Source organism: Pristiophorus japonicus, chromosome 14, assembly GCF_044704955.1.
Source record: "Pristiophorus japonicus isolate sPriJap1 chromosome 14, sPriJap1.hap1, whole genome shotgun sequence".
NCBI classification, from domain to species: Eukaryota; Metazoa; Chordata; class Chondrichthyes; family Pristiophoridae; genus Pristiophorus; species Pristiophorus japonicus.
The window spans coordinates 43,529,651-43,553,995 of NC_091990.1; the positions used below are offsets into that span (position 1 = coordinate 43,529,651).

Consider the following 24,345-nt stretch of genomic DNA (forward strand, 5'->3'; position numbering starts at 1 on the left):
ATAAAGGGTTCTGGGAACAGGCAGGGAAGTGGAGCTGAGTCCATGATCAGATCAGCCGTGATCTTATTAACTGGCGGAGCAGGCTCGAGGGGCCAAATGGCCTACTCCTGCTCCTATTTCTTATGTTCTTATGTAAAAGCTCAGAATCATGTGAGTTATGTAGGCCTAACATATTCTTTGTTGTTTTTTGGTAAAGTACCCGAATCCCTGCTCTAATGGAGATCCAACAAATTTATTCAATAATCAGAAAAGTCCCAGGTTTGTTCCCCAGTCTATGCTGTTCGCAACTCGCATGGTGATAGTCGCCTTCAACTGGCCTCAGTGATTTTGGTTTAGCGAGAGGAAAGTCAGCCTTGTTTCCTGCCTCTCATCACTTTCCAGTCGCCCGTGCTTGAAGTACGCAGGCATGGATACGATCTGAGCTGGCTGAGAAAGTCCTTGCAATCAAATGTGTGCCAACACACAACGTCCAGACATGAATAATGGAGAAGATTCACATGTGAAAATCATCAAGAGAAAGTGGAAGCGTCCCCTCGTCTGGAAAGAGACAACTACAACAATTCTCAAGAATTTGGATACCATGCAAGATGCAGCCGATGATTTGATCAGCACCACTGTCAATTAACTCACTATCCACCTTCTCCGTTATTGGGTCGCTCTGGCTGCAGTATGTATTATCTTATGCAATAACTCACCAAGCTGACTTCCCCTGCACCTTCCAATCCCATGCCCTCTCACACTAAGAAGGACAACAGCAAGATCATGTGAACATCACAACCTGCACGTTCCACGCCAAGTCACACAACACACTGATATACACATATACCGTCATTCCTTCATTGTTGCTGGATCAAAATCCTGAACTTCCCCTACCTAACACCATCATGGGAGCACCATCAGCACATGAACTGCAGTAGGTCAATGAGAAAGCCCACTACCATTTTCTCAGGACAACTAGGACAGATCAATAAATGTGACCTTGCCCATATATATATCACACACAAACAGACACATATTAAATGTTACTGGTAATGAGATGATGGAGAGCACATCACCTGAGCTTTCCACCACACTTTGTCACAAAGAAAAGCAGTGGCCAGAATTGGAGAGGTGCTCAGACACTCAGTATGCCCAGAGATGGGAAAAAAAAGGTAATGTTGGAATGAAAACAGCACATTATATAATGTTAAATCATATTACACCCAATTTGCATTGATCTTAGATGATAAGGCCATGGAATTTGATGAATCGAATGACGAGCAGTCTTGCACAACCTTCCAGAACTATTGATCCTTGTGAAGGTACCTTTCTGATTTTCAGAAATGAAGATGATTGGATCACACGTTAAACCAAGAAATTCAATTATTGAACAAGTTGCTTTGGTAGGTGGGTCACAAAACCTACCTTGATAGACAAAGTGAAATCCCTTAGCTGTGGCGTGACTCTTGGCGCTGAACTTCATTAGAACTTGATTGGAGGTAGCGAGCGGCAAGGATTCCCCTGTGATAAAAGAGGAAAGAGTTTGAAAACTGCAAAGATCAGCACAGTGGGAGTGATTTCTGAAACACAAGCAAGTGGTACAAACCAGAAAACAGTATTCAGTGGACTGAATACCTTTCTGCTTCCCTGCAGTTTCAACCTACTTTTTAATATTAGCTCAGTGAGTAGGCAAAGGCCAACTGAGAAAAAAACTCTAATTCTCAACTGTCCTCTCAAATTTCTCTCACATATATAAATATGGTGATTTATTATAAAGTACAGAGTAAATAAAGCTCAGAAATAATTCAATTCCTTACTTCCAATACACTGATTCACTGGATCAGCCAAAACCATCAAGCCACACAGCTTCAAACCTTAAAACATGCAAAATGCACGCCATTTCCCACTTGGCATCTTTTCTGTTTCCCACGGGAAGTTTCATAAGAACATAAGAAATAGGAATAGGAGTAGGCCATTTAACCCCTCGAGTCTGCTCCGCCATTCAGTAAGATCATGGCTGATCTGATCATGGGCTCAACTCCACTTCCCTGCCCGCTCCCCATAACCCTTTATCCCCTTATCGCTCAAAAATCAGTCTATCTCCACCTTAAATATATTCAATGTCCCAGCTTCCACAGCTCTCTGGGGCAGAGAATTCCAGATTTATAACACTCTGAGAGAAGAAATTCCTCCTCATCTCTGTTTTAAATGGGCAGCCCCACATTCTAAGATAATGTCCCCTAGTTTTGGTTTCCCCTATGAATGGAAATATCCTCTTTGCATCCACTTTGTTGAGTCCTCTCATTATCTTATAAGTTTCAATAAGATCACCTCTCCATTTCGAACATTCACACACAATTAGGGAATGGCAGGCTCAATTAGCCTTTTCAAAGTTATATTTGCCAACTGCTGGTTAGGATTGTCTTGCACAAACTTTGGCATTTAGAAGACATAGACCCCTTCACTGTTGTTCTTCCTTGGTTGATGTTGGGACAGCATTTTTTGAGACTGAGTAAAAGCCTTCCAGTAATCTTCCAGGGTGCAACATTTCTGTAATGATAACATTTTGCTCAAGGTATGCCATCATCTGTTATAACCTGCAATGATGGCTTCACTGATCTTAAAGGCAATTAAATTCAGAAAATGAAAAAGTCAAAGCTGGTTTCTGACGTGTATCATTTTCAGCTTTCTTTTACAGCTCTCTCATTCATTTTATTTCTCCCACTCGCTGTCACTAACTTGCTTGATGCAGACAATTTGTTCTCGAGAGCAATACTGGCAGCTTGGAAATCCAATCTGTTGTCATTTTCAGTCACTCATTTCACTCTGATTACTTGATCTCCAAACAAAGTTAAAACTACCTCATCTTTGACACTCAAAGGGAGAAAATGATAGGGACAAAATGAAATCAGCAGAGATGCCTGTTACACTGCTGCTGTGAAATCAGACACTGTTAACATTGACTACCCATGGGACAGGACCACTGATTGTTTCACCTCTCTTGACCTTTTCAATTTATACACTTTATTTTGGAGATTGTTCAGCAATGTAATTGACCTTTGACACTAATGGGAGCACTCCTTTAGAATTGATTAACCATTTGAGTGACAGGTCCATTTTTGTAAAAATATTGGGAATTTGCATTCTTCGAGATGAAGCCTGTTATTGCTATGGAATTAAACTATTTTCCACATTTTATACCATTTGATACTCCCAGCACAGAAGCAGAGTAAAGCCTTAGCGAGACAGTAATGTTATGACTGTAAGGATTCGGAAGTTTCAAAATGGTCGACAAGTGCTTCGACAATTGCCTGAGAAAACAGAAATAATGCCTCATTTCTAGGTGGAGGTATACATGCCAGCCATGAACCCGTGTATCAGCTCGTCAGTCTCTCACATGCGATTTGACGCCAGCATCAAGCTACGAGATTATTTGAAAGGTGGGGCTGGAGCCTGTCACCACATTAGCTGGCAAGGGGCAGAATTTTTTTAATTTATTTATTCATTTCCAGGATATGGGCATCGCTGGCAAGGCCAGTATTTATTATCTTTATCTAATTGCCCTTGAGAAGGTGGTGGTGAGCTGCCTTCTTGAACTTCTGCAGTTCTGTGCAGAAGTTACTCTCATTCGAGCCAGGGATCACAAGGACGTGCGCATCACCCGCGCCATAACAGGAGCTGATGACTGCTGGATGGACTACCGTCTAATCCATTCCATCATCAACATCAATATAGCCCCAAAGCGGCGACGGCAGCAGAAGCAGTGCCGCAAAAAAAAATCAATGTCGGGGCACTCAAGGGCCCAATTAAGAAAGCCCTATACAGCCAGCGGTTCACTGTCAACCTAACGACACATGATGACCCCGAGATGCAGAATGCCCACAGCGCTTTGTCAGGCCTCCAGGCCTCCATAACCAGTGCCTGCGAAGAGACGCTTGATCACTCAACCAGGTAACACCAGGACTGGTTTGATGAGAATGACCAGGAGATCCAAGAGCTAATAAATCGCAAGCGCAGGGCATTTCTGAACCTAAAACAACAACCCAACGCTGGAGCAGCAAAGCAGCATTACAGACGGCTTAAGGCCGAGGTCCAACAAAAAACCCGTGACCTAAAGAATAGATGCTGGGTGGAGAAAGCACAGGAGATTCAGCAGCTGACCGACAACCATGATGTGCGAGAATTCTTTATCGCAGTCAAGGCCACCTACTGCTCAAGCACCCAAGGCCCCACCCCACTGCTGGCCAAGAATGGGGAGACACTCATCAAGTACACCGAGGCAGTCAGGACCCGTGGAAGGAGCATTTCGAATATCTCCTCAACCGAGACTCTGTCTTTGACTCGAGTGTCCTCGACTCCATCCCGCAGCTTGCTATCCGCCACCATCTCAGCAAAACCCCAGCCTTGCACAAGGTACAAAAGGCCATCCGTCAGCTCAAGAATAACAAGGGAACGGCAGTGGATGGAATCCCCAATGAGGCACTAAAATATAGCGGAGAGGCACGATTGGCACAGCTCCCACAATGCTGACTTTGTCGCAGCGGTTTGGTGTAACTGAATGGCTTGCGAGGCCATTTCAGAGGGCAGTTAAGAGTCACCCACATTGCTGTGTATCTGGAGTCACATATCGGCCAGGTTTTCATTGCTAAATCCAGTAGTTTCATGGTTACCATTACCGATACTAGGGGGTTGAAATTGGCTATTGCCCCGGTTGGGGCGGTAACCTCCCCAGCGCCGGACATTCTGCGCTCGTGAGTGCTACCTGGCCGCATCACAGAGCGGTAAGTGGTTGAAAAAAAAAGATGGCGGCGCGCGGTATAGTGCACCTCCCCTTTAACTTTCGCCTTGCGATGGGTGTGGGGCCCGGTTCGTGACCCGTGAGGCTGGTGCGGGCATCTCCGTGGCGGCCTCATGGGACGCTAGCCAGTTTGCGACATCATCGCTGGAGGCGTAACGGCATGAGGTGCTACCAGCAGGGTATGGCGCGACTGCATCCGCACCTCCGCTAACTCCCGCGCAATTTCACGGGAGCCAGTAGCGCCTCATGCCGCTACGCCTCCGGTGATGATGTCGGAAACTGACTAGCGCCTCACTTTTGTGGCCCGCTAGCACCCCCGGAGCATTAACGGGATGCGCACAACAGGAGAATTTCATCCCCTAGCTGTTTAATTCCAGATTTATTTTTTGAATTAACTTAATTTAAATTCCCCAGCTGCCGTAGTGGGACTTGAACTCATGTCTCTGGTTTATTACTTCGGGCCTCTGGATTACTAGTCCAGTAACATAACCACTATGCTTCTGTACCCAGTGAATTAGAATCAATCGACTAGTTAGTTGTGCACAAATTTGAGGCAGAAAATTTGAAATGAGCAGCTTCGTATATTCTTCAAAAGAACTTTTTGGGACATGCCCAGCAGTTATCTTACAAGAAGATCTATTTTCCTCAATGCTAGCTGCAGCTGTGACATGAGACGAAAGGAAGATGTTCCATGGTGAAAGTGGCTTTATTTTGACAATTCTGGCCACTGCCTTTGTAGAATTACTATGGTTTGGAAATAAACTAACATGTGGCATTGGAATGATGGTGAGTTAAATTAAAAAATCACATACAGCTTCACACAAACAATTCTACTAGGCACCAAAATGCCAATAAATGCACAAAATCACACAATCAAAACGTTCTGAGGAAAGGGGGGATGGAGGTTATGGAACACACCCTCTTCCCTCTTCAGCCATTTCTAAATCACTGATGCTTCCAAATACTGCTGCTAACTGTGCTTGTGTATACTGCACTCTGTGATGGAATGTTGGATATACCTGCAGCTCAGATTATGGCAAGCTCATGTCCCACTGCACTCTGTCCAGCTCCTGGTCTTCACATGGCATAAAGCTACAATCAGGACGGTTTTTAAGCAGTCGATGTTTTGGAGTTGTGTAAGCCTTTTTTGAAGCAGTTGGTCAGTTTTTGTTAGTTTTCTAGCATTTATGTGGAGAGTTGCATAACCCCCGTCCCCCCTTTTTTTGCATTTAACTGGCATTCATGTGGAGAGTGACACACAGATGTATTCAGTTGAGCCAGGTTGCCTCACTAAGATGTCTGCAGAACTAATTTGGTTGAAACTGACGTATTTGTGTTGAATTTGGTTCCAACACATCACGTAACCTAGCTGAGCGGATCATGAATTTGTTTTCTGTACCTCAGTACACTGATTTTTATTGAATTGAAGATTGGAAATCCTCAAGTCCATTGCTGGCTGTCAGCACTCAGCAGCAACCCATAATTTCAGTGGCACTGGTTACTCAAGGGCAGGAACTTCCACCAAAGGGCCACCATCTGGGACCTTTGAGCAGAAGAGCAACCTGATTGGTTGTCCTGACAAGAGTTAGAGTGTCAACAAAGGAAGGCACTGGATGGGGTTTCTAAACCATAGGCCCACCCAGCCAACTGGAAAGATCAGTAAGGAAATGTCAGAATTCAACCATACAGCATTTATAAGGCACTGAGTAACACAGTAGACTAAGCACACTGTCTTCTCTTTGGGATAAGTTTGATTCAGGAGTAGATTGTTGGAATAAAAGCCTCCTCTCTCTTAACAGCTCCATTGACCCAAGATAAAGTAAACTTTGGAGCTTTTAGTCCAGTTACCAATGAACACCAGAAAACTATCTACTAATCAGCATAAATTAGTGACATAACCTCTTGAGGCTGTATGAAAAAGTAGGTTGATAAACTAAAAATATTCAGACTGGTGCAGCAGAGGTGTGGTATTGAGGCTGGGTTACAGCACATTAGTGGGGAAGGGTTAATTGAGCTTCACTTTGAGCCTCTCTATACACGAGATGGAAGTGCCTGAAGGGAACATTCGATGTCAAAAAAGAGAAAGTATTCCATTCCCCAGAACTCATATTTCTCACCTTGACAGCAGCAACAACTTACATTTATATAGCACCTTTAACATGGTAAAATGTCCCAAGGTGCTTCACAGGAACAGTATCAAACAAAGTTTGGCACAAAGCCACAAAAGGAGATATTAGGACAAATGATCAAAGGCTTGGTCAAAGAGGTAGGTTTCAGGGAGTGCCTTAAAGAGAGAGAGGTAGAGAGGCGGAGAGGTTTGAGGTGGAGATTTAGGGAGGTAATTCCAGAGTTTAGGGTATAGGCAGCTGAAAGCATTGTCGCCAATGGTGGAGCGATTAAAATAGGGAATGCGCAAGAGGCCAAAATTGAAGGAGTGCAGCGATTTCAGTGGGTTGTAAGGCTGGAGGAGGTTAGGTAGGGAGATACGGAGGGGCGAAGCCATGGAAAGATTTGAAAACAAGGCTTAGAATATAAAACTGAGGCGTTGCTCGACTGGGAGCCAATGTAGGTCAGCGAGCACAGGTGAACGGGACTTGGTGTGAGTTAGTATATGGGCAGCAGAGTTTTAGATGAGCTCAAGTTTATGGAGGGTGGAAGATGGGAGGTGTCATGTATTCAACTGTCATTGTAACCCATGTCTTTTATGGCATAGTTCAAGATGCAGGTAGTTGAACAGAACTGGAGCGAGTACACAACTTTGTTTTACTCCATTTGAGATGGCAAATGGGGCCGTGGTTGTGCCGTCTGAGAGCACTTCACCTGTGATGTTGACATGAAACAGCTCGATGATGTGGACAAACTTCCTTGGACACCCAAGTTTCGTCAAGATTGGTCACAGCGCTGCTCTGTTGACAGTATCAAAGGCCTTAGTGAGGTCAATAAATATGGCGTACAGGTCCATATTCTGCTCAATGCACTTCTCCTGCACTTGTCTGAGTGCAAAGATCATGTCCACTGTGCTCCGACCAGATCGAAAGCCACATTGTGTTTCTGGAAGATTTGCTTCTGAGACACTAGCTATGAGTCGGTTCAGCACTATGCCGGCGATGATCTTCCCAGCAATGGACAGAAGCGATATTCCTCTGTAATTGCCACAGTCTGCTTTGTTGCTCTTGTTCTTGTAGAGGGAAACTATCATAGCATCACAAAAGTCTTGTGGCATGACTTCCTCTTCCCAAATACTGGTTATTATGTCATGAAAGGCCTCGAGAGTTGCTGGGCCTACTGCCTTGTAGATTTTGGCAGGGATTCCATCCTTTCCTGTACTCATCTGGTTGATGGTTTTCTTTACTTCGTCCATGCTGGGAGGAAGATCACAAGAGCCATGCGGGGAGCAGAATGCTGGACAGATCACCGTCTGGTCAGATCCACCCTCCAGCTGCACATTGCTCCACTTCAGCGCAAGCATCCAAAACCGAGCAGAAGTGCCTTCAACACAGCTAGGCTGAAACATCAGTGCTACCGTGAGCAGTTCCAGGATGACCTCGATAACAGGCTGATGTCTCACGGACCGCTCACTGGCAACACCACACAGAAGTGGACAAAGCTCAAACAGATGGTGACAGACTCAGCAAAGACAACTCTTGGACTTAAAAAGAAGGTACATCAAGACTGGTTCGATGAAAACAACGTTGAAATCTGCAAGACGCTGGATGAAAAGAAAAAAGCATATCTAAAATGGCAAAATGACCCTTCCTCAATTTCCAAGAGGGACTGCTACAGATACATGCAGAGCAAAGCACAGAGAGATCTTCGCCAGATGCAAGACAAATGGTGGCAGACGAAAGCAGAGGAAGTGGAATATTATGCTGAAACTCACAATACAAAGATGTTCTTAAGCGCCATCAAGTCAGTCTATGGACCATCAAAAGCCGGCACCACTCCATTCATTTCAGCAGATGGCAGCACTTTGATCAACCCATGGAAAATCAATCCATGAGAAAAAACCATGGCAATGGGGCCGAAATTGCCCACCATCCGAAACAAGACACACCTACCATTTTCGATTTGTTCTGGCCACCCCATTACACTGGGGCGGCCTAACTGTCAAAATTCGGCAGTTCGGGATTTATTATCGAGTGGCGCGGTAGTGGCCTCATCGAGGGAGCGGATGTGGGGATGGGGCGGAGTGGCTGTCACTAGCGGGGCAGAAGGAGGGGCGGGGTGGAATATCCGAAGCTGTCAGTCATCAGCACTGCGCTGATGATGTTATCGCGCTAACGCGTCACAATGTCCCTCTCCTTCAGTTAAAGGGGAGGGCCACTGCGAACTCTGCAGCCACTTTAGTGGCAAACACTGGACCACCAAGGAGGGTTTCAGCCATGTCAGCCGCCTGGCACCCAAGAAGGGGTGTCAGGCTGCCTGTTGGCGGCCCGACCGAACCTGCGGGCATAATTGTCGGCCCGATCTGATAGTTGGCCGACAAAAAAAAAAATCTGGCGGCTGCAGCAATGCCCCTTTAAGGGCGGCCGTGCTGCCATGCCACATAAAGTGTACCGACAGCAATAGCTGTCACGGGCACCGATTGGTAGTGGGGCCACTCCCGCGGGGCAATACCGGAAAAGGGGCAATTTTACGAGGGGGTCCCCGCCGGTCAGTAAGGGGTCGGCGCTTGCACGCCATGGTGGGAAGATGGGCGGAGCGATTCCCTACACCGTTCCAAAAGTAAAGGAGGGCAGTTTCCAAAATGACGGCCCTTCAGCAGAGAGCCGGCGGCCATTACGCGTCGCACCGTGGCCGTCACTTTCAGGCGGCCAGAGGCCTTATTGGAGGGAGTAATTTCAGCCCCAATCACTTCGTTCTTTTCAATAGTTGGAAGGAAATTTCTGCGCATCCAGTATTGGATGTCGGTCAATCAGTCTGACAATTTGGAGGCAGTGGAAGGGTGAACAATAAAAAAATGTTCACCAATATTATCAATTTTAAACCCAAGTTCAACATAACTGTGTATGACTCACCCAAGCACTTTGTAAAGGTCAGTGTGAATCCTCTATCTGGCAGTATCTGTATATGATTATTTGATTAAATATTCAAATCTTAAGTAGACATGATTAAATCTCCAGTTTCAGATTAAAGCTGAAACTCCCTTGTGTCAGGTTAAGGTGTTAGAAGGGTTGAGTTTGACTAAGAGGAGCAATGATTCAGTTAGCAACAAAAACAGACGATACGCAATAAACAGGAAACAAGATCACGATTAACTGGGGCTGCAGCAAGAGCATGCTGCTCTGCATGCCGTGACTGTTCACAGTGCAGACTGAGAATGTGAAGGTAGGTCAGCTTCAGGAATTTAAAACACACAGTTAGAACATAAGAACATAAGAATTAGAAACAGGAGTAGGCCACCTAGCCCCTCGAGCCTGCTCCGCCATTCAAAAAGATCATGGCTGATCTGGCCGTGGACTCAGCCCCACTTACCCGCCCGCTCCCCATAGCCCTTAATTCCCTTATTGGTTAAAAATCTATCTATTTGTGATTTGAATATATTCAATGAGCTAGCCTCAACTGCTTCCTTGGGCAGAGAATTCCACAGATTCACAACCCTCTGGGAGAAGAAATTCCTTCTCAACTCGGTTTTAAATTGGCTCCCCCGTATTTTGAGGCTGTGCCCCCTAGTTCTAGTCTCCCCGACCAGTGGAAACAACCTCTCTGCCTCGATCTTGTCTATCCCTTTCATGATTTTAAATGTTTCAATAAGATCACTCCTCATCCTTCTGAACTCCAACGAGTAAAGACCCAGTCTACTCAATCTATCATCATAAGGTAACCCCCTCATCTCCGGAATCAGCCTAGTGAATCGTCTCTGTAACCCCTCCAAGGCTAGTATATCCTTCCTTAAGTAAGGTGATCAAAACTGCATGCAGTACTCCAGGTGCGGCCTCACCAATACCCTGTACAGTTGCAGCAGGACCTCCATGCTTTTGTACTCAATCCCTCTCGCAATGAAGGCCAACATTCCATTCGCCTTCCTGATTACCTGCTGCACCTGCAAACTAACTTTTTGGGATTCATGCACAAGGACCGCCAGGTCCCTCTGCACCGCAGCATGTTGTAATTTCTCCCCATTCAAATAATATTCCCTTTTACTGTTTTTTTTTCCAAGGTGGATGACCTTCACATTTTCCAACATTGTATTCCATCTGCCAAACCTTAGCCCATTCGCTTAACCTATCTAAATCTCTTTGCAGTCTCTCTGTGTCCTCTACACAACCCGCTTTCCCACTAATCTTTGTGTCATCTGCAAATTTTGTCACACTACACTCTGTCCCCTCTTCCAGGTCATCTATGTATATTGTAAACTGTTGTGGTCCCAGCACCGATCCCTGTGGCACACCACTAACCACCGATTTCCAACCCGAAAAGGACCCATTTATCCCGACTCTCTGCTTTCTGTTAGCCAGCCAATTCTCTATCCGTGTTAATACATTTCCTCTGACTCCGCGTACCTTTATCTTCTACATTAACCTTTTGTGTGGCACCTTATCGAATGCCTTTTGTTAATCTAAATACACCACATCTATCGGTACACCTCTATCCACCATGCTCGTTATATCCTCAAAGAATTCCAGTAAATTAGTTAAACATGATTTCCCCTTCATGAATCCATGTTGCGTCTGCTTGATTGCACTATTCCTATCTAGATGTCCCGCTATTTCTTCCTTAATGATAGCTTCAAGCATTTTCCTCACTACAGATGTTAAACTAACTGGCCTATAGTTACCTGCCTTTTGTCTGCCCCCTTTTTTAAACAGAGGCGTTACATTAGCTGCTTTCCAATCCGCTGGTACCTCCCCAGAGTCCAGAGAATTTTGGTAGATTATAACGAATGCATCTGCTATAACTTCCGCCATCTCTTTTAATATCCTGGGATGCATTTCATCAGGACCGGGGACTTGTCTACCTTGAGTCCCATTAGCCTGTCCAGCACTACCCGCCTCGTGATAGTGATTGTCTCAAGGTCCTCCCTTCCCACATTCCAGTGACCAGCAATTTTTGGCATAGTTTTTGTGTCTTCCACTGTGAAGACCGAAGCAAAATAATTGTTTAAGGTCTCAGCCATTTCTACATTTCCCATTATTAAATCCCCCTTCTCATCTTCTAAGGGACCAACATTTACTTTAGTCACTCTTTTCCGTTTTATATATCGGTAAAAGCTTTTACTGTCTGTTTTTATGTTTTGCACAAGTTTACTTTTGTAATCTATCTTTCCTTTCTTTATTGCTTTCTTAGTCATTCTTTGCTGTCGTTTAAAATTTTCCCAATCTTCTAGTTTCCCACTAACCTTGGCCACCTTATAAGCATTGGTTTTTACTTTGATACTCTCCTTTATTTCCTTGGTTATCCACGGCTGGTTATCCCTTCTCTTACCGTCCTTCTTCTTCACTGGAATATATTTTTGTTGAGCACTATGAAAGAGTTCCTGAAAAGTCCTCCACTGTTCCTCAATTGTGCCACCGTTTAGTCTGTGTTCCCAGTCTACTTTAGCCAATTCTGCCCTCATCCCACTATAGTCCCCTTTGTTTAAGCATAATACGCTCGTTTGAGACACTACTTCCTCACCCTCAATCTGTATTATAAATTCAACCATACTGTGATCACTCATTCCGAGAGGATCTTTTACTCGGAGATCATTTATTATTCCTGACTCATTACACAGGACCTGATCTAAGATAGCTTGCTCCCTTGTAGGTTCTGTAACATACTGTTCTGTAACAAACAATCCCGTATGCATACTATGAATTCCTCCTCAAGGCTACCCCGTGCGATTTGATTTGACCAATCGATATGTAGGTTAAAATCCCCCATGATTACTGTCGTTCCTTTTTCACATGCCTCCATTATTCCCTTGATTATTGTCCGCCCCACCGTGAAGTTATTATTTGGGGGCCTATAAACTACGCCCACCAGTGACTTTTTCCCCTTACTATCTCTAATCTCTACCCACAATGATTCAACATTTTGTTCATTAGAGCCAATATCATCTCTCACAACTACCCTGATATCATCCTTTATTAACAGAGCTACCCCACCTCCTTTCCCTTCTTGTCTATCCTTCCAAATTGTCAGATACCACTGTATGTTTAATTCCCAGTCTTGGCCACCCTGCAACCACGTTTCTGTAATGGCCACCAAATCATACCCATTTGTAATGATTTGTGCCGTCAACTCATTTACTTTATTTCGAATGCTGCGTGCGTTTAGGTAGAGTGTTTTAATACCAGTTTTTAAACCATGATTTTTAGTTTTGACCCCTCCTGCAGCCCCTTTGTATTCATACATATTGTCCCTTCCTATCACCTTGTGGTTTACACTTACCCCAGTGCTACTCTGCTCTGTTGCCTCCTGCCTTTTGCATTCTTTCTTGGGGTCCTGTTCATTTGAGCTCTCACCCACTCTAACTAGCTCAGAGCCCTCTCCAGGGTTCCGAATACTCCTCGCATTGAGGCACCGAGCTTTCAGGCTTGCCTTTTTATTAAACTTTGACCCTTTAGAATTTTGCTGTACAGTGGCCCTTTTTGTTTTTTGCCTTGGGTTTCTCTGCCCTCCACTTTTACTCATCTCCTTTCTGTCTTTTGCTTCTGTCTCCATTTTGTTTCCCTCTGTCTCCCTGCATTGGTTCCCATCCCCCTGCCATATTAGTTTAACTCCTCCCCATCAGGACTAGCAAACACTCCCCCTAGGACATTGGTTCCGGTCCTGCCTAGATACAGACCGTCCGGTTTGTACTGGTCCCACCTCCCCCAGAACCGGTTCCAATGCCCCAGGAATTTGAATCCCTCCTTGCTGCACCACTGCTCAAGCCACGTATTCATCTGAGCTATCCTGCGATTCCTACTCTGACTAGCATGTGGCACTGGTAGCAATCCCGAGATTGCTACTTTTGAGGTCCTACTTTTTAATTTAGCTCCTAGCTCCTTAAATTCTTCTCGTAGGACCTCATCCCGTTTTTTACCTATATCGTTGGTACCTATATGCACCACGACAACTGGCTGTTTACCCTCCCTTTTCAGAATGTCCTGCACCCGCTCCGAGACATCCTTGACCCTTGCACCAGGGAGGCAACATACCATCCTAGAGTCTCGGTTGTGGCCGCAGAAACGTCTATCTATTCCCCTGACAATTGAATCCCCTATCACTATCGCTCTCCCACTCTTTTTCCTGCCCTCCTGTGCAGCAGAGCCAGCCACGGTGCCATGAACTTGGCTGCTGCTGCTCTCCCCTGATGAGTCATCCCCCTCAACAGTACCCAAAGTGGTGTATCTGTTTTGCAGGGGGATGACTGCAGGGGACCCCTGCACTACCTTCCTTGCACTGCTCTTCCTGTTGGTCTTCCATTCCCTATCTGGCTGTGTACCCTTTACCTGCGGTAAGACCAACTCGCTAAACGTGCTATTCACGTCATTCTCAACATCGTGGATGCTCCAGAGTGAATCCACCCGCAGCTCCAATTCCACAACGCGGATCGTCAGGAGCTGGAGGTGGATTCACTTCCCGCACACGTAGTCATCAGGGACACCGGAGGTGTCCCTGATTTCCCACATCGTACAGGAGGAGCATAACACGTGTCCGAGCTCTCCTGCCATGACTTAAAAGAAAATCACTTATCAAAATATTCGCTCACAAAGGAGTTAGGGTTTGATTCTCAGATTTGTGAACTTTAGAAGCATTGCATATCCTGATGGAACCAATAACATCAGTTCCTTTTGGAATGCCCATGTTGTTCGAACCATTTCCAATTTCTTCCAGTAACTGCCTTCCAATGTGTTTCCTAATGTGCCAATGATATTGTATGTCTGTCCATGTTATCAGTGTACTCCCTTTTTGTGCTGGATCTGGATCTGGAATTACTGCACTTCAGCAAGATTTGCTTACAGGTAGTTGTTGAAAGGTCACAACACAATTTTGGCTACAGAAGTTCAATGTCGGGAGAGGCTTGTACAAGCCCGCAGTGTGTGCAGTGTGGTCAGGTTGAGAATTCAGCTGCCATATGGCCATGAACGTTCATCATCGGCAGCGTTTTGAGAAAAATATCTCACGAGGTTTGTGTACTCTGATTCTGCAGTCGGCCAGGTATCAAATTCAGTCCAGAGCACTCTCTCATGCAACACCTTTCTTCCTCAAAGCTGATGCCAGTAACTGCATGTACACCACTGGCACCCTCTCAAACCATCAGTTCCTTCTCTACAGGACCTGTGGAACGCGTCAGCACTGGCAGAGAGGCCACTTAGCGCTCCGCATTGCGTACGCTTAGCTCCTCCAAGCACGCCCCAAGAGGAAGTGGAGTGCCGGACATTAAGCTCCACTTTCTCTCAGGGGCGGTGACCCCAATTTAGGTCGTGGGACAGGACTTCTGCGCCGGGCACAGGAAGTCCCACCTAGCGAGAGTTACCGTCTCCAAATGGGGCATTCCTGAATTTTACCCCGAATGTGCCTTTGGAGGAACAGAGACAAGGCACACAGATTGTTCTGAAGTTATTTCAGTTGCACTATTATAAGAACATAATACGAAATAGGAGCAGGAATAGGCCTTTTGGCCCCTCGAGCCTGATCCACCCATTCAATAAGCTAATTGCTGATCTGATCTTGGACTCAACTCCGCTTTCCTGCTCACTCCCCATAACCTTTGACTCCACTATCATTCAAAAATCTGTTTGTCTCCTCCTTAAATATATTGAGACTCCACAGCTCTCTTGGAAAATACACAAACTATTAGAAGTGATAATTGCCAGTGAGTGTGTTTAATAGTACAGTCTCAGTGTTCTCATAACTGTATCAATGGTTCCAGCTTTGAATTTACTATTTATGATCTTATTTAATAGTTTTATGTACTTGATAGCACTCATTTTACATTGTATGTTAATAGTTACTCACAGGGATATATTGTATCAGCAACCACAAGAGTGCATATCAACTAGATCTTCAACCTACATCTCAATCTTATTTAATACTTTACTGTCATGATAACGGTAAATATATACCTAAAATAAACTGAACTAATTTACTGATTGTTATACAGAAAATAGTGGTGAAATTTACTGGGCCATTTCTCTCACTTTATGATATAGGAACATCACCCATGCTACAGTGAGTCTGTACCATGTGACACATATTGCCATGATACTATAATCGAATTATTCGCATTGCAGGGATACTGCACCAGTCACTCACATTGCACTGATATTGATCGAGTCACTCACACTGCACTGATATTGATCGAGTCACTCACACTGCACTGATATTGATCGAGTCACACACTACACTGATATTGATCCAGTCACTCATACTGCACTGATTTTGGGCTCAATTTTCCCCAAAGCATTTTTTTGGAGTATTTGAAGAGTTACGCACGATTTTTTTGGGGCCCAAGTACGCCAAAAAAAAATTCTAAAGTGTCCCCATTGGATGTCTTCATTTTGGCGTGACGTAACACGACCTTTAGTTTTGGGGGTGGAGCCTTGATCTGCGTCAAAAAGATCGGACTGCCATGGTAACCAGGGACACAATGTGAGCTGAGGCTGCAAAGTGATGCATACAGCCAGCCCCCAACACATTAAAAGAATTGAAAAACACATAATAGCAACTTACCTCCAACTCTGCTGGAAGGGCTTGCCGATCCAGTCCCATTCTCAGTCCCCACCGGTTTGATTCTCCGATCTCGCTCTCTCTCTGTATCTGGCTGAAGGGCTTACCGGTGCGCTCCCCCGCCCCTAGCCCAGGCCGAGTGGTTTCCTGCTTCCCGGTCTCTGCAACTAACTACACCCGAAAGGCATCCCCCCACCTCTCTCTTCCACCCCCACCTCTCTCTCCCCCTCTCACTTACCTTTTCTGCTGCTGCTGTCCGGGCATCTGCTGTACTTACCTGCGGCGATTTCCTTACCTGCGCCGATTTCTTTAACTGTCCGCAAGGGTTTTCTCGAGAGGCCACATACACTGGCCTAAGTAGAAATGGAGTAACTATTAACTGGCCAAAGTTGCCTGAATGGCCAGAATTGGAGTAGGTGGCTGGTAACGCCCCCTTTTGAGAAAAAAAAAATGACCTTAAAAAATACGTAACTAACTGAGTTACACTAGTGCAAATTAATTGGGAAACTGAGGATTTTTAAGTTAGGCCAGAAAAAGCAGCCTACTCCAAAAAAAACAGCGCAAATACTGGGGAAAATTGAGCCCATTGATCCAATCACTCACACTACACTGATATTGATCCAGTCACTCACACTGCACTGATATTACACCAACACTTACACTGCACTGATATTACACCAACACTTACGCTGCACTGATATTACACCAACACTCACACTGCACTGATATTGCACCAACACTCACATTGCACTGGGACAGTTTCCTAGAACAAGACGTCATTGAACCAACCAGGGAACAGGCTATTTCAGATCTTGTGCTGTGTAATGAGACGGGGTTAATCATAGCAAAGGATCTTCGAGGGCAGAGTGATCATAATACGATAGAATTTCATATTATATTTGAGTGACGTGCACAAGTCCGAAACTAGAGTCTTAAACTTAAATAAAGCCAATTACGTAGGTATGAGGGGCGAGTTGGCTAAAGTTGATTGGAAAAATAGATTCAAAGGTATGGCAGTCGATAAGCAGCGGCTAACATTTAAAGAAATATTTCATAATTCTCAACAAAAATATATTCCATTGAGAAACAAAAACTACACAGGAAAAATGATCCATCTGGGGCTAACTAAAGAAGTTAAGGATAGCATTATATTTAAAGAAGCTTATAATGTTGTGAAGAATCGTAGTAAACCTGAGGATTGGGAGAGTTTTAGAAACCAGCAATGGATGACCAATAAAAGGGAAAAAATAGACTATGAGAAAAGACTAGCAAGAAATATCAAAACAACTTGCAAGAGTTTCTACAAATATGTAAAAAGGAAAAGAGTAGCAAAAGTAAACATTGGTCCCTCAGAGGCTGAGGCAGGAGAAATTATTGTGAGGAATATGGAAATAGCAGAAAAGTTAAACAAATATTTTGTAGCTGTCTTCACCATAGAAGACGCAAAAAGCATACCTAAAATGGTGGGGACCCAAGGTCTAATGAGCATGAGGAACTTAAGGTAATTAATATAAGTACATAAAAAGTACTAGAGAAATGAATGGGACTAAAAACCGACAAATCCCCTCGACCTGACAGCCTACATCCTACTGTTCTAAAAGAGGTGGCTGCAGAGATAGCAGAGGCATTGGTTTTGATTTTTCAAAATTCCCTAGATTCTAGAATGGTCTCAGCAGATTGGAAGGTAGCAAATATCACACTGCTATTCAAGAAAGTGAGAGAGAAAACACGGAACAGGGCAGTTAGACTGACATCAGTCATCAGGAAAATGCTGAAGCCATTGTTAAGGAAGCCAACATGGTTTTCTGAAAAGAAAATTGTGTTTGAAAAATTTATTAGAGTTGTTTGAGGACGTAACTAGCAGGGTAGATAAAGGGGAAACCGGTGGATATATTATATTTGGATATCCAAAAGGCATTCGATAAGGTGCCATCTCAAAGGTAACTACACAAGATAGGGGCTCATGGCATTGGAGATAATGTATTAGCATGGATAGAGGGTTGGTTAACAGACAAAAACCAGAGAGTAGGGATAAATGGGCCTATTTCAGGCTGGCAGGCTGTAACTAGTGGTGTGCCACAAGGATCAGTGCTGGGGCCTCAGCTAATTACAATCTATATTAATGACCTAGATGAAAGGACCGAGTGTAATGTATCCAAGTTTGCTGACAATACAAAGCTAGGTGAGCTGTGAGGAAAACACAAAGTATCTGCAAAGGGATATAGATAGACTAAGTGAGTGGGTAGTAAGCTGGCAGATGGAATATAATGTGTAGAAATGTGCGGTTATTTACTTTGGTCGGAAGAATAGAAAAACAGAATATTTCTTAAATGGTGAGAAACTTTTAAATGTTGGTGTTCAGAGAGATTTGGGTGTCCTCGTGCAAGAAACACAGAAAGCTAACATGCAGGCACAGCAAGCAATAAGGAAGGCAAATGGCATGTTGTCCTTTACTGCATGGGGGTTGGAGTACAAGAGTAAGGGGAGCTGAAATCACCCCTCCCGCAGAATGGCCGCCGACTCTCCACGGAGGGTCCAGCATTTTGTAAATTCCCTACCTCAGGTTTGGAGCGGTAACCGGGATCCGCCCATTTTTCCGCCGTGGCGTGCACGTGCTGACCCCTTTCCGACTGGCGGGGACCCCCCCCCGCGAAATTGTCCCTGATTCGATATTGCACCGTAGGAGCAGCCCCGCCACAGATCGGTGCTCCCGACAGCTTTTGCTGTTGGTACACTCTCTGCAGCATAGTGGCCCAGCCACCCTTGAAGGGGAGTGGCACTGCTGCGGCCGCCATGTTCATTTTCTTTTCGCTCGACTGACAGGCCGGCCCGACAATTAAGCCCCCGGGTTCGGCCGGTCCACCAACAGGCAGCCTGGCGATCCCTCTTGGATGCCAGGCGTCTGGCCTGGCCGAAACCCTCCCTTGGTAGCCCAGTGGCTCGCAGTGGCTCTCCCCCTTAACTGAAGGGAAGAGCTGTTATGACGTCATCAGCGCGGCGCTGATGACTGGTCGGGGCGGCAGACCTGCTGCGAGGACACTTCTGCCCCGCACCTGACTGCAACACCACACCGAGGCAAAAAAAAAAATCAGAGTCCTGGGTTTCTCCGGTATTTCCGCCCAATGGACTGGGTTAGAGAAAAACTTTCAAATCCGAGTGGTGCACCCCCGTTTGGAGCGGGGCTCAATTTCGGCCCCAGGAAGTCTTGTTCCAATAGTACAGGGACTTGGTGAGACCACACCTGTTTTGGTCTCCTTATCTAAGGAAGGGTATACTTGCCTTGAAGGCAGTGCAACAAAGGCTCACTAGATTGATTCCTGGGATGAGAGGGCTGTCCTATGATGAGAGATACAAGATTCTGAAGGGGATTGACAGGGTAGATACGGAGGAGTTTTTTCCCCTGGGGGCACAGTCTCAGGATAAGGGGTAGGCCATTTAACACCGAGAAAAGGAGGAATTTCTTCAATTAGAGGGTTGTGAATCTTTGGAATTCTCTTCCCCAGAGGACTGTGGATGCTGAGTCTCTGAATATATTCAAGGCTGAGATACGAAGATTTTTAGAGTCTAGAGGAATCGAGGGATATGGAGATCGAGCGGGAAAGAGGAGTTGAAGTCGATGATAAGCCATGATCTTATTGAACCCCGCACTCTCCCTATAGCAGTGTATCAAACTCCAAACTAATCCCGCTGCCCAGTGCTCTCGCCATAGCCCTGTGTCAATCCCATTACCCCGTTCTGTCCCCGTAACCCAGGCTTGAGAGGCCGTATGGCCTACTCCTGTTCCTATTTCTTCCTATGTTCCTTTGCGCTGATATTGCACCAGTCTCGCACACCGCACTGATATTGTACCAACACTCACACTGCACCTTTGAAACTGCAGTGGTAAGATATTTCATTCCACAGGGCATGTTACAGATTTGTAACACACTGCCTGTCATTTTCCACGTCAAACACTTGAATTAGTGGAATAGAGGACAGGTTTCAATCGATCTGTGAGAAACATTTTGTTTATACATGTGGGTTTGTGCCCAGATATTTGGAGGTACCTGTGTGGGAGCCGGAGAGTGAGCTGAGGAGCCGCGAATGTTGGGTTGGCCCATCGTGCACTTCCACCACATCATTAAGTGCTGTTTGAAAATATGTAAACTGGCCAAATACCACTGTATGGGGGGGAAAATAATACATTCATTAATCAAAGACAGCTTAATAATTTAAAATTCAAGCATTAATTAGCATAGTTCTGTTTTATTCCCAGTGACAGTTTCAAGCCCCTCGACATTATTTTATAATCAGACTGATTTAGAAGTAGACCCATCAATAAAATACAAACAGAAAAATATATATTAATGAATTCTATAAATAGTCCTTAACAATGTTCTTGCGACTTCCAGATCTGTTTAAGGAAGTTAATTTAACAATTAATAAATGAGAGGGAAAAGGGAAATTATTGCTTAGTCACAGTCAAGAACAGGCATACTACTTTGAAAATGCACCCTCTGAGCATGTCTTTATAACAAGATAGAGTGGCACTCATGCAATGGAAATGTATTCTAAGATACAGGATCAGGTATCAACTGACTCTGGTACTGTTGTTTCAATGAGACAGAGCTCCATACCATAGTCCTTGGATACAATAATGGAATATAAACAAGTCTGTCCGCCGGTGTAGTTCTTCGGGTAGTTTGGAGACAAAATAACACCTTCTGATCCAATGCATTGGCCTCCACATGGTGCTGGAAAATAAAGCAGAATTTAGTTTACAGAAATGAATAGCAACAATCATCCTGTCCAATGTAGGACAGTGGAGTTCTCTTCGACTGGCAGCACATCACAAATTTAATAATTCCTAATCTCAGTACTTTATAACTGATTTAAATTGAACCAGAATTCTATGAGCATTCATTACATCCACTCGTTGCCTTTCATTCACACATCAAGGAACTCGTGATGTTTCCTAGGCGACCGTTCCTGCAGGACACTGCCAACGTTTCTCAGATCCAGAAACTTTGTCCACTATTCTTTCCGACATTATCACATATATTAATTTCAAACCAAACATTTTTTAAACAAAACCCTTTTGTCGACAACTCGACCGCGATGTGGCAGTGTGACACTTAGTCCTGCAAGCTTCCCTGTTGGCTTGGCAAACTTTTGAAAGGTCTCATGCAAGTATGGGCAACCACCCCCAAAACTTTATGAAAAGGCTTCACGGTAAATTCACTCCCTTGTTCTCCACCTCCTCCCCACTGATTTGCAAGTGCTCGTCACATGGTGTGTGTCAGAAGGTATATGGAGAAAGTTTTCACTCTAACACCAGAGGATAGACTACTGGTGATTATAGCAGATAATGGCTTAACACACCAGCACAATATTCTTCTGTTTCCCATTTTAACAGAGGTATTAGCCTGTTTACTTCAAAATGGGTTCATGCTGATCTTAAAATAGCAGACAGAACTATGATACCTGACAGCATTAAAGCACTTATCCATTATTATCACCAACAGTCATTTCTAACCTCAACTTTTCAAATGTGTCAAAATTAATTATACTTCTAAACTAAATTTACTCAGATTACTGGACTATTTATTCGGTCATCAAGGTTAAAAGGACAATCAAGTTGATTAATGGGCCGCAATTTGCAGCCCCGAAGGTACGTATGAGGTGCGCAAGCGAACTTGCGAGTTGTCAAGAATCTTCTTGACAGCTCGCACGCATTCCTGGAAAAGAGGCCATTTGCCCAACATCTGCCCAGAGAATGCCCCTGAAATTGTTACGTACGCTGGTAAAAGCAGATATAAAGCCTAATTTTACCGGTGCAAGAATTTTAAAGGACAGAAAAATACATCTTGTTCAATAATTTATACATTTAAAAACCTATGAAATAAAGTAAGTTTATTTTTAGACCCTTTAGAATATATAAATGTATTTTTCAAAAAATAGTTTTGTTTTAAATATTTAATTAAATGCCATTTTGATTCATTTTAAAGATGTGATTTTAAAAAAAATATTTGAAGTGTACGTGTATTTTTGATGATATTCCCATTCATACTTATGGGCTTTCCGTACATCTGAAATCCCCATAAGTATCAATAGGGATCCTTTTTTCCTTGGTTGGGCCAGGCACGTGAGTCCAGGGGTGTTTGCAAACAGCATGCACCCCTGGGATACGTGGGCCTCTCCGCAGCCCTATGCGTAGAGGCCCAGGAGCGCAAGTGTTTGAACCTCCAGGATCTTCGGGTAAGTGCATAGATTTTTTGCAGGTCGGAGGCATCCGCTCGCAGGAACCCTCCAAATGCAATTTCAGGTCCAATAAATAAATGTAATAACATTATCTGATCATATCTTTCTAACAGTTTATTCAGATTAAATGGTCAGATTAAAATTCAGATCACGTAAGCATTCCAATTATGACATTGCATAATAAGCAAGTCAAGGTAAGAAATCTGTGTAAAGTGGCAGATTAAAATTATTTAAAAATAAGAATCCTATTCATTTTCATGCCATTTATATTTCCACCTCACACTACTCTTGATATAATATAATGGCTTCTTACTTTGTACTGTTTCATGTGTTGAGTCAGAGAATGTTGTTTTATAATTGCCAGAATGTTACACAGTGTATTATGTAATTCCAGGTAAAAATATTGAATTAAACTAAGGCCCTATTTCACATGATTAAGTAACTCGATTTTTAAAAGGAAAAATATCTGCTAAAATGCACAGAATGAATATAGGCACTTTGGTCAGTAACAGAGCAGAAACAAATGACAAATAATTAAAATCAGGCAAAAAATATTGAATGAAAAATCTGAGAAAAATAAGGCATGTTGCACATGCATCCTCTTAAGGGGAAAAAAGGAGTTTGGGGAAATTTGGGGAAGCATTGGAACTGAAGTCATAAGCCCCTGAGAAAGGAGTAAGCCTCAGAAAGACACTGCAAGGATGTGAAACATTACAGAGACAACCGTACAGGTGAGGCTAATCGTTCTGGTATGAATTATTCATTTTTGATGTTATTATGTTATAAATGTTATTAGTGAAAAGCTCAGAAAACATGCTGGCCACTGATAGTACTTTTAAAAATAAATTCTGAGTGATTTGATTGGCTGATTTTCTGATGCTTACTGGCTATGGCTACATAATGATTTCCCAGCTATTTCATGAAAGGAAATGGTGAAAACCGCATTTCATGGTTTTTGCTCCTTCCTAATTGGTATCAGTCTCATACCTAAAATTGATTTACAATCCATCAGTATTTTTCACATAATAAAGAACAGTTTGTGATTACGTGCTCTTTTCCAATATGATATTTGAGCGCATTGTGATTTTTTAACGTGTACACTTTTAAGCCAAGTGGCACTATGATTGCACACTATGCATAGATTTGTGTGGCAACCCTGGTTCTCTGGTGCAGTACGATCCTGTGGCACAAACAAGCAAAACGTGAGGGGGTAAATTTTTGCATTCACCACGTGGGTGAAAATCTGTCAGAACAGATCACCTGCATGTTATAGAACCCATCCGGTTTCCATACCATGGAATGAACATTGGGCAGGTTGTATAACAAGCAGGAGATCTATTCCATGAGATTACCACCTAAGTCATGAAAAAAAAACTAGTGCAAGCTCTCTGCTGTGAATCATACAATGAGGTCCCAATGTCATTCAGGAAGGCAATCACTTGTGAGAAAAATTAGAGAGTGAGCAAGCAGTGCTGCTTTGATGAATCTCCAAAGAGCCATCTACAGCAACATTCATAGAGGCCTTAGAAGAGATGAGCTGTCTAGTTTCCTGGGCACAGAATAGTACAGATTTTTTTATTCATTCGCTCACAAGATGTGGGCATCGCCGGCATCGCCAGTGTTTATTGCCCATCCTTAATTGCCCTTGATGGTGGTGAGCCACCATTTCAGAAGGCAGTTAAGAGTAA

General features: G+C 44.0%; 1 protein-coding gene across 1 annotated transcript in view; it reads right to left on the minus strand.

The window, feature by feature from the left end:
* The window catches only part of csmd2 (CUB and Sushi multiple domains 2), a 778,395-nt gene that overhangs the window by 344,131 nt on the left and 409,919 nt on the right, over window positions 1-24,345 (minus strand). Inside the window, exons 26-28 of the mRNA XM_070898713.1 lie at window positions 21,034-21,150; window positions 20,464-20,577; window positions 1,405-1,500 (exon numbers count right to left, since the gene is read on the minus strand). Coding sequence (XP_070754814.1) covers window positions 1,405-1,500; window positions 20,464-20,577; window positions 21,034-21,150 — 327 coding nt within the window. The remainder of the gene's footprint in view (window positions 1-1,404; window positions 1,501-20,463; window positions 20,578-21,033; window positions 21,151-24,345) is intronic.